At 30.5% G+C, this 11278-nt stretch overlaps 1 protein-coding gene across 1 annotated transcript; it reads left to right on the top strand.

The window, feature by feature from the left end:
* The first annotated feature begins 2795 nt into the window (after positions 1-2795).
* On the top strand, positions 2796-7925 carry LOC114278079 (protein PHOSPHATE STARVATION RESPONSE 3). The gene is made up of 6 exons (XM_028220064.2): positions 2796-3340; positions 3474-3550; positions 6049-6088; positions 6266-6323; positions 6427-6496; positions 7310-7925. The coding sequence occupies exons 1-6, from the start codon at positions 3196-3198 to the stop codon at positions 7733-7735; spliced, it is 816 nt and encodes a 271-aa protein (XP_028075865.2). The 5' UTR covers positions 2796-3195; the 3' UTR covers positions 7736-7925.
* The last annotated feature ends 3353 nt before the right edge of the window (positions 7926-11278 follow it).

Below are 11278 nucleotides of genomic sequence, written 5' to 3'. Positions count from 1 at the left end.
TTAAAAAATCTATGCCCTTTCTAAACTCAACCTCCTTGGTGCTATTGATAGAATTGCACAACATCATCAGAAACCCATTCCTGCAATTGCCTTCTTTGATATTGGTGCCGCCGCTTCAATCCTAAGCCCCTCCGTCTTACCCTGATCAGTAATTTGGTCTTGATTTTTCTTATACTGAGGATAAGAAATGAATTTCCTGACACCAGAAATGGGAAATTAGATACTTCAGCTTCGGTATCGTTACAGGAAAAGGGGTGTTTAACCGAGAAGAACAAGACGGGTGAATTTCTAGAACCCTTAACTGCTTTCGCTGAAATTTCTTCACTTTCAGCTCTGCTGGTTAAACCCTTATGCAAACTCTGATTGGTGATTTGGACAAAGTTGCCAACAACAAACTGACATCTTAACCTGGCAGAGCATATGTCCCTTCATTCTGACTGATTTTGAAGGGCTGGAAAATGACATGAAATGGAACACTTGGTTACTATATATTCAGCTTGTTGGGTTTGAGTTGGTTTAGGTCCAAGTACTTGGATTGAAGCTGTTTGCCTGTGAAAAAGTTTGATCTGTTGTGGCTGCAAGTTTTTTTGTTTTTTGTTTTTTTGAACAAAGATATTTGATGTTACACATTTTCAATTGAACATTGTTGGCATGCATTGATCTCAAGTAAGTGGATAGTGTAGTTAAAGTGTAGTGAAATCAGTTTTCTGCTATGAATGTAATAGTCATGGACTCAGACCAGTGTAAAGGCTTGTTCGCCTGAGACTCTACTAATTAAGATTTTGAGGAAAGCTTGACATATGTTTATATCTGTGCAGTTCATGTAGATAGAGATGAGGTGAAATAATCTTGTAGTATATGTGAAACATGTTTTGTAATTTGATCATGAAGTGGAAAGAGTTGGTTCAATATGCTAAGATTTGAGGGCAGAGCTGGCAATAATATGCATAACTTGGCCAGATCAAATGGGATGGAGTTTTGGCAATTTGAGTTTTCTTGAACTGAGTCCAATCAATTTATAAGGCCTCAGTCATGTTGATTGCTTTTGCCATAGCATTTCCCCGCCTCTAAGCAGAAAAGACAACAATAAAAGTGCCTGTATGCAGGTTTTGAATTCAAAACATATATCAAAATTATTCAGTGTCTTAGTGATAATGCCAAAAAAATAAAAAAATAAATAAATAATTTCTCTACCATCTCATGCGACATTGACGCATATGTTTATCACTAATTTTGTGTAAATATATATCATATTAAAATATAATTATCCAACACATTATAGACGCCATTAAAATCAAATTATAAATTAACATTCTCTTCATTTTTAAATGATGGCAACATGCATCCAGCACTTGGGTGTTTTGGAACGATGGTGAAAAGTTGATTTTTGATTTTTTTTACTAGGTTTTTTGACTTTTTTGAAAAGTGATTTGGAAAGTTGATAAAAAGCTGCTTTAGGCTTTTTTTGTTAATAATTATTTATGATGTCACATCACAATAGAATGACCAAATTACTCCTACCCAATTTAGTAAATTTACATTTTTACCTAAGTATAACCCTAAATTATATAAAGGGCATAATTGTAATTTCATATATAACTTTTTTGAACTTCCCAAATCATTTCAAGCTAAAAAATTCAATTTTTAAGCTAAAAAATTCAATTTTTAGCTTTTTAGCCCAAGCTGCAAAAACGCAGCTTTTAAACTTGGTTCCCAAATGGAAAACTGTTGGGTTCGTGTAGGATGTACTCTGCGGCAATTTGAAAAGTTGATAAAAAATTAATTTTTTGATTTTTTTATCAATTTTTTTCAAAAAAATTACTAAAACAGTCAAATTTTTTTTTTTACAAAAAAAGACATTAAAAAAATTAAAAAATTAATTTTTTATCAACTTTTCAAAACACTTCTGCGTGATATTATCATGTAGTAAATTCTATTTATATCTTTTCAGTTGTGTAATAATTGCGATGGGTAGGTGGGGTTCAATGGCGGGTCTAGAATTTTTTATTGATGGGCTTATGTAAATTTTAAATACTAGTCCTACATGTTTTTAGGTCAATGTTGGGAGGTTGGAAGTGGAAATTTATTTTAATTTTACGTTAGGTTGTAAGATAAGGTGGGAGATTAAAGTCTTTTAAGACAAAATTGAAAGATTGAGAGTGGAAACTTACGAGTCTCATATTTGTTTTAATTCTATCTATGTATGATTGCGGGATAAGATGGGCAGATTAGAGACGGAGAACATATAAATTTTATATTTATTTTAAGAATGAAGGTTGGGACTCCTTTGACCTCTTTAGTTTTGATTGGTCAATTTTTTTTTTTTTTTTTTTTTTCTTCTTCTTCTTCTTCTCACCCAATTCCCAACCTCCATGTATGTGAGGGGGTTGTGGGGGTGGGTGTTCTAAGGAGGTCTAAATCAATGCCCTTATTTTAATCACATTTCTGACAAATACACCCTTACATTAATAAAGATCATGTATTTATTTTTGACAAATATATCCTTACATCAAGGCACTTTGGGAAAAAACTAAAAAGTCAAATTTTGATTTTTTAATCTTTTTAACTAAATAAGTCAATTTTTTTACTAAAGAAGTCACTAAAAAAGTTAAAAAATCAATTTTTTACTAACTTCTCAAAACACATCATAAAGATCACGAAACATTACTAAACAAATAAACAAATTATATTTTATTTTTTTAAAATTGAACAACAATTATAAATTTAAATTTAAATCTAAATCATTAACAAAATATAATGTGTATTTATCTCTATCTATTACAGAGCCTATCTCCAGGTCAAAACGGTTTTGAGTAGGGGTTGACTTGGGGTCTTGAGCTTTGCTTATCTAAACAAGATCTTGTGGGGTCTCATACATTACATATAAACATATAGATACACACACTACACTGCACACCCAAAATCACAATCATTTTAGATTTCATCGCCACCCAATGATATGAATTGCAACCCTACATACAAAATTCAAAGTCTCGAGTTTCAAAATCTCTGGACTCTCTCCGTTCCCTTCCCTTTGATAATTCCGAAATATATATCTCACAATCAACCACCACTCTCTGTTTTATAGGCAGTCCCCCATCGCTTTTGCTCCGCAATCAGATTTATCATCACTGTTCGAAAATCTTCGGACTCTCTCTCTCTCTCTCTCTCTTTCTGTTTTTGTCTGAATCATCAATGCGTAGGAGTGTTGTTGATAGAACGTTTGATTCCGATATGGGTTCGACTGGTTCGGATGGGTCTGGAAAAGAGCGTCTGAAATGGACGCTTGAACTTCACGATTTGTTTGAGATGGCAGTGAATCAGCTTGGTGGTCCTGATCGTAAGTTTTTGAAACCCTAAATTTTGGAACCAATTTGTGTTGTGATTCATGATTTGGGATGGGTTTTTATGATTTAGGGTTTTGTAAATTTTATTTTATTTTATTGTGTTTGTGTGTGTGTGTTGTGTTGCAGGGGCAACACCAAAAGGTATTCTCAAGGCAATGGGGATTCCTGCACTAACCATCTACCATGTCAAAAGCCACTTGCAGGTTCTCTCTGTCTCTCTCTCTCATGCATATATGATGATCAATTTGTATGTTTATAGCAGAATTGCTCTAAAAATGTTGGATTTGTTTTGGTTATGTTTGAATGTTGAATTTTTCAGCAATGATACATTCCTAATTTTGGAGCTCTAATCGAATTTTGATGAGAAAATTCAAAAAAAATAAAAAAATAAAAAAATCAGAATATCAATGAATGGGACTCACCCCTGAACCTCTCATATTTTAAAACTCCAAAATATTTTTCTTTTTTTTTTTTTAGGGATGTTGGATTTGTTAAAGGAAATAAAATGTTAGGGAAATGATGTTTGTAATGTTTATTTTTTTGAATTTTTTAATCCAGATTTTTTTTTTTATTGTGAAAAAATAAAAAAAAACAGAGGATCCTCTGGTTGAATTCTAAAGTTAATTGCAAACTAGTAAATTTTATATTAGCTCATGTGAATAAGTATGTTAGTTATTAATTTTGCAAACAGAAATGTAATAATATTAATAATGTTTCTAATTGATTAAAAGAATAGGTAATTACCTAAAAGTCTTATTTATAAATGTTATGATAGCTCAGGTTCTATCTAAATTTTTTTGAACCAATAAGTCTTTTAGTAAAACTGTCAGTTTTTCCAATTTTCAAAACTAAGAATATTATCAATCTTGCATAGTAATGTTTCAGATAATTGTTTCACTAACTGATGAAAAAAAAAGAGAGCCTGAGAGTATGTTTTTGTCTTTCTACCTATTAGTTTGATTCAATTATCCGATAAAACCGAAAACATTATCAATTTTTTCACTTTTAAAGTTTTTTTTTTTGTTTTTTTGTTTTTTTTTGCATATCAATGTTCCATCATCATGCTCTTTTATAGACACAAAATTTTCACAAAAAAATAATTTAGTTTTTTCAATTTTTTGCGTATAATTTTTTTTAGTTTTTTTAATTTGAAAGTTGATATTTTAAAATTTTGAAAATCAAAATAAATGTCAAATCATCATGTTCTTTTATAGATAATTATAACTGATGAACAATAGGGCAATTCTGACTATTAAAAATTTAATGAGACTTAAAAGGTGTAAAAAATCTTAGTTAAGACTTAATGAAATATAAGTTCATAAATTAAAACTTGTGTTTAAATGCTCTTTAAAAGTATCCTAAAATAAGAAATTTGTTTAATCGGGTGAGATAAAAACTATGCCACAACAATGTTTCCAATTGATTAAAATAATCCTAAATTTCTTTAATCAGATGAGATAAAAAGAGTGATTGGCATGAGATGACCCAATCAAATATTTACTTTATAATTAACTTCACAATTGACTTCAGAGTATTGAGAGACTTATTTTTCTGGGTATTTAAACAATAAGTTGATTTTTTTTTATAAGTAATACCTATTCATTTTATTTTCATTTCGTAGCTCAACTAGAAAAAGCTTCGTTTTCTTCTCCTATATTTTTTCTTTGATTTTTACTCCACAAAACTAAGACCTTAATTCTGAAAATGCAATGGATTATTGAGATATAGGATTAGGTGTTCTGTGGCTATCAAGATGGTGGTTCTTGAGCTTTCTGCCTTGGATTGCTTTAGGTTTGGCTTGTCAAAGTTTTATTTTTTTGGTTGTGTTTGGATAATGAATTTAGAAAAGGAAAAAGAAAATGTAACTGAAATGTGAATGAAATATAATTACGTTTCATCAATATCTCACCCACCTTTTCATTTCTCTTTCCAAATGTCTACTCAAATTTATGATTCAAACACAGCCTTAGTCTCTAATACAATGAAGTTCCATTTTTCGTGTCTCACTTGGAGCCAAGTTCCTTTTATTTTGAACTATGAAGTACGGGTACGAGTACTTGTACTGGTACAATACAGGTATGTCGATACGGTTAAATTCCAAAAAAATAGAATATGGGTATGGCTTGATACGCTTGTAAAAAAATATTTATTTTTAATTTAAAGTAATGCAAAAATTAATTAAATGGTTTAATTTGTTAAGGTCCAACCTATAATTAACATTTAATGCCAAAAGTAAAGGTATAAATCAAAATTAAATATCAATATATTAAATGGCTTACAAACTATAGTTTAATTTTAAAATCATGCCAAGTATAAAACAAAAAATAAAAAAAAGAAGTCTAGTGAAAGGAGTTTTATCTCTGTAGTAGAAGAAAATATTATTTCAACTGAGGTACGGTATGACTTGGGTATATACTAGATACGTCTGGTATATCAAAAATTAAGAAGAACAAAATTGGGTATGTTTTTTGTATATCCGGTACGTATACAGAAGTACCATACAAGGTGCGATACGCCGGTAAATATCCGGTACGGATACGGCATGTTTTTTGAAGTACCTATGCTTCATAGATTTTGAACAATCGCAAACCAGTAGTTTATCTTTTAAATTCTGAATTATAGAGCCATGACATGAAGCTTTAAGGTTGGTTGTGCCAACATTTTTGATTAATGAGTTTTTTGCTTTTTGTTTTGTTTTCAGAAATACAGGATATCAAAGTTTATTTCAGAATCATGCAGTAGTAAGTCTGGCTACCTTACTCACCAATTATCCATTAGGATTTCTGCTTCAAAATTTTACTTTTCTTTTTACAGAAACTGCAAAGAAATTACTTTTCACCAATTAAACGAAGACATAATAAATTTAACTATTTGATGTTTTTTTAAATAATTTTTGCTTTTTCCTTTACAATATGCAGGAGGCAAGTTTGAGAGGAGAAACATTTCTGAAATGATGCCAAACTTCAGCACAACATCGTGAGTTTTTTTTTCTTGTTTCTTCTCATGGCTTCTTGAAAAAATGTATCCATTACAAATATTAGCTCATCTTATTGTTGCTGTGATTGTGTAATCGGTGTAGAGGTGCTCAGCTTAACGAAGCATTGCAAATGCAGAAGGAAGTAGAAAGTCAATTGAGTGATCAACTCGAGGTAGTACTTCTTATGTTAAAAAACTTAAATGCATAAATTCAAGACTATGTTATGTGGACTCTTCTAGGAGTCGTGTCCAACATATTTAGTTGGACATGCACACCTAACAAATATAATTAAAAGTAGTAGAATTTACTATGATACTATGCATAAGACTCCCATTCTAAACATATTCTATGTTAGTTTATAAACACCATATTTGCCTAAATAAATGAAATAATTATTTAAAAGTATGAAAACACTTGTAGTGTCATGTCATTAGGTATGTATGAGAATTATATAAATTTGACACACTCCATTTGGATTGTGAGGTGAGAAAAGAAAAGAAATGATTGTAATTTCTGACTTAAATGTGAAGAAAAAAAAAATGATTATGGTTTTTTATCCACAAGTGAATGATAAATTTCATTCTCTCTGTTTTTTTTCCTTTATTTTCTCACCCAAGCCCTCAATGCAAATGGAGACACCCATATTGAGTCCATGTAACATTGGCCTAGGATGTTTTAGCAAATAAGAAAAGGAGACAAACAAAATAAGTAGGTGTTTGGCATGCACTAAAAAAGTGTATTTTTTTTGCATACATATACTTATTTGGGTCACATTAATTTTATTAACATTTCCTCTCTACTTTTTTACGCATTTTCTCTATTTTTTTACAAATTTTTTGATATAAAAAGTCAAAAAATGCATTTATTTATAACATCTCGAATCACCCCTAAATAAATTAAAAGGGAATAAGAACATTGAAACTAATATTAATTTAGATCATTTATACTAGTCCTTTTTACTAGTCTTTTTGTTTTTCCATTAAAGATTCAAAGGAGCTTGAAACTAAAAATCGAAGCCCAAGCAAGATTCCTACAGGGAATTGCGGAAGATTTCAAAAATCGAGCTATCATTTCAAAACATGGCAAGGCCTTTTCACCTATATCACCACCTTCCCTTTGTGAAGAATCCGACTCATTTGGCAAGGAATTTGAATCCGACTCAGAGATAGACAAAGCTGAAATCACCTCCGAAGAAGAATATCGAGCTCCAAAGAGGCTTAGGATAGAGGAAAACGTTTTGATGTCAAGATATATGGTACCATCACTGAATTCTGAATCTTTTAATCAAAGCATGCTTCTTCAGCATGGAGCCAGAGCACGATATTCAGCTTATGAAACCCACTTTCCATGGAGTGTTGCAACCTACAAATCGCCTTTAATGCCATCTTTATATTACCCTTATAATTATTAGCCTATATGTTTTTCGCTAAGATAAAATTGCTACAGAGAATGGTGCTGTTCATTGTGCAGATCTATGAATGTTAATGGTTCAGTGTTGAAGAGGGGGGGGGGGGGGGGGGGGGGGGGGGGCGTTGTGTTTGAATGTACTTTATGCGATGCTTAATTATTGTGTTTGCAGTAAATGATATTTGTTATCAAAATTGTGTATATTAGAATTATCCCAAACTGTATATTCAAATCATGATGGTTACGCGAGATTAAGTTTCATAGAACAGCTTGAAGTTGGATTTCTTGGAGTCTACTTGGAAGAATTTGACTATTATGTTCTCGACTCAGATAGAAAACTCCCTCTCGAAAACTTAGTTACACCCCCTAATAATTGAGTGAGATGATTGAGGTAACACTAATGTATTGTAAAATCGGGTGGGTTAGAGATCAGACTAGACTAATCTGAGGTACTTTAGCCCAAGATTAACTTAATGAAGTTAGGTTCGGCATGGATTGCTTGCATTTTGGTTGTTTTCACCTACTCTCATAGCCTTCAACAACAAAGAAATTTCCAATAAAAAAATATAATAATAATTTAAAGTAAAATACACATGAAAATGAAATGAAGGAAAATGAAAGTGCCATACATATATGAGTAAAAATTATATCTTTCATCACCAATACATAATATTGCTCTTCAATAATAAACTATTATATGAGATAATGAATCTCATTATTCAGCCGTAACTATCAAATCCTAAATATCCAATAATTATTACATTTATATTGAATGATAATATTAGATGTCATGTTCATAATAATGTGTTATACGAATATATTAAACTGTTTTTTTTCTTAAGGACATAGATTGGGCCAAGTATCATTAAGCTTAGGGTTGGATCAAGCTCAAGTTATGCATACATATATCTAATGTAAGGGAAGTTATTTAGTAGATTAGACCCATAACATGGCATTGTATCCACTCAACAATAGAGGACATATAACCAACTTGTTAAGAAAAAAAGTAAAAAAAAGGACTCTAATTATGTGAGTTTCTACTACTGATAAGGGACATCATGTATGCTATAAATCAAACCAATTAAATGCTTTCTCCCAACGTAGAACTTGAGCAAGAAATACAAGAGGTGAAAACGAGAAGCTCTATTGAAAGCAAATGTTGGGTGTGTTATGGGAACATATGCCAACTATCGATTCAATTCTCATATGAGATGGTGTGTTTTTTTTTCAAAAATGAAATACGTTCTCTCAAAAATAGGAAGGGGATGTTGCTCGAAGAATATAAAGGGTATGTTCGGTTTGAATCTCAAAACATTTTTTTTTTTAAAAAAAAAATTCAAAAATATGTTTGGTTGAAATATTTTGGAAAAACATTTCAAAATTACTTTTTTCTTTGTTACATATCAATCAATCATTTTTTCTTTTACCTCTCTCGTTCTCAATCACTTTTTCTCTTACACTCACCTATTCAATTACAAAAAAAATATCAAATCATCTCAAATTCTAAACTATTTTCAAAATATACAGCCAAATAAATTTTTAAATTTTTTAAACTCTCTCAAAAAAAATATTTTTAAAATAATATCTCAAAACACAAACTAAACTAGGCCAAAGAATTCATTGGGTGGGTTGTGGCTGAATATCGAGAGGTAATTTGGTAATCTTACAAAAATGCTTCATACTATTCAACTTGTGACACTTTACTTCTATTTATTCAAAAACAACACAAAAATATTAAATCCAACTATCTTCTATTTTAATCAATAAGAGAAAGTAAAAAAAATAATTTTCCTATCACATATAAAAAACCCAACGTCCAAATTCTTACAATGGGTACGTCATTGCTTTAAGTAAACTACTGCAATAAGAAAACCATGTGATTTTTGTCTCCCTCTTCTCTCATGTTCTAATCAGACAAAAGCGAAATGTCAAAAGTTTTGACAATAGGTTTAAAGCACTAATTAAACGTATAATTGCCCAAGTACTATTGTCTGTACTAATTTTCAAAGTCATGTTTGATCTTTCACTCTTGTTCATGAAATTAGAGGTCATTTGGCAATTGCATATTTTAGTTAAGTAAACAAATTTTCACTTCATACAAAAAAAAAAATTAAAGATTCTTTTTGGGAAAAATAACGCATCAGTGGATGGTTGAAAAAAAAAAAGTCAGATTAACGATAAAATTTATAAATTTTAATAATTAAAATCATAAACTTTTCTATGAACGTATAATTATTTTTGAAAGCTTCACCTGCTCTATAATTTCTATTTCTTTTATTCCACATTTTACACATTTTTCATAAAAAATTCAAGTCATTTTTAAATAAATAAATATTTTTTTTTATCTCGTATTTTAGTCAATTTTTTTTAAAATTACTAAAAAACCAATTCCCAAATGGGCTTAGCTTACTTGTATCGAGTTCGGATCATTTGGATAAACCCACATCGAATTCTGTAGCGGAGTAGTGATTTTTTAGAGTAATGTTAGAGTGATTTTTATATGATTAAAATTTTATTCTACAAAAATTGAAGGTACAATAGTATTGATTCTCACTTTAAAAAAAAACAAATTCAACACTCCTTTATCAGACGTTATATATAAGTTCGAGTCTTATCAAGTGTGGTTTTTTCCCCTTATTCACATCTTAATAACTGTAAAAAAAAAAAAAAATACAATACAATACAATACATTTATAATAAATCTTTGGGGAAAAATGTTAATTAGGATGAGTTTAGTGAAAAAAATTATAATTTGATCTTTTAATATTGTAAAGTTTTCCACTAATGTAAATTTGATTATCTTTTTGACAGTAAATGTGATCAAATTATGAGGTTATGATTATTAACTCAGCAAAAATTCCACCCCTTTATGAATGAGTTATATAAATAATTTTAAAAAATAACTAAATTAATCACCAAAATAGGTCACTTAACAGACAAATCTACATAGACAATCAACGAGGCTAGTCTGTTGGCCAAAATCCTTGCACTTCATTAGAAGATCAGTGAATCAAGCATCTCCATTTGAGTGTAGGTTTTAATACCTATTGAGAGGGAATAAAAATAACCACAAGAATTATGTGAGTCCATGCATTGCCACGTGACATGGTTATGGATTATCATGTATATGACAGTTATCAAATTCTTATCAAACACTGCATTATTGTTTTATGTTATGCAAAACTTATCAGGATATGAAATCTTATTGATATAGAAGTCCTGAACAATCGGAGATTATTTGGGATAGGATATCTGGAACATTCAAATTACTTCAGAAATAAGTCATTGGATATTGTAAATAGGCAACACCCTTATGGGTTGAGGCACGCAATTTTTCTCTATGAATTACTCCATTAAATATTTTGATTATATTGGAGGACTAACTTGGGCGTCAGAGGGCCCCCGATTACGGCTGGGAGTGTTTTGTCTTGCAGATAGTGATAGCGTGGTGGTGCTGATTCATCTTCTTCGTTGGATTTCTTTATTAACAAGTACGTGATTTTTTTTTGCCCATACAATTGGCGCCGTCTGTGGGAATCGACTAAAT

This window comes from Camellia sinensis, chromosome 10 (assembly GCF_055761805.1).
Source record: "Camellia sinensis isolate YWXY chromosome 10, ASM5576180v1, whole genome shotgun sequence".
Lineage (NCBI taxonomy): Eukaryota > Viridiplantae > Streptophyta > Magnoliopsida > Ericales > Theaceae > Camellia > Camellia sinensis.
This window is presented reverse-complemented; position numbering and strand designations above follow the sequence as displayed.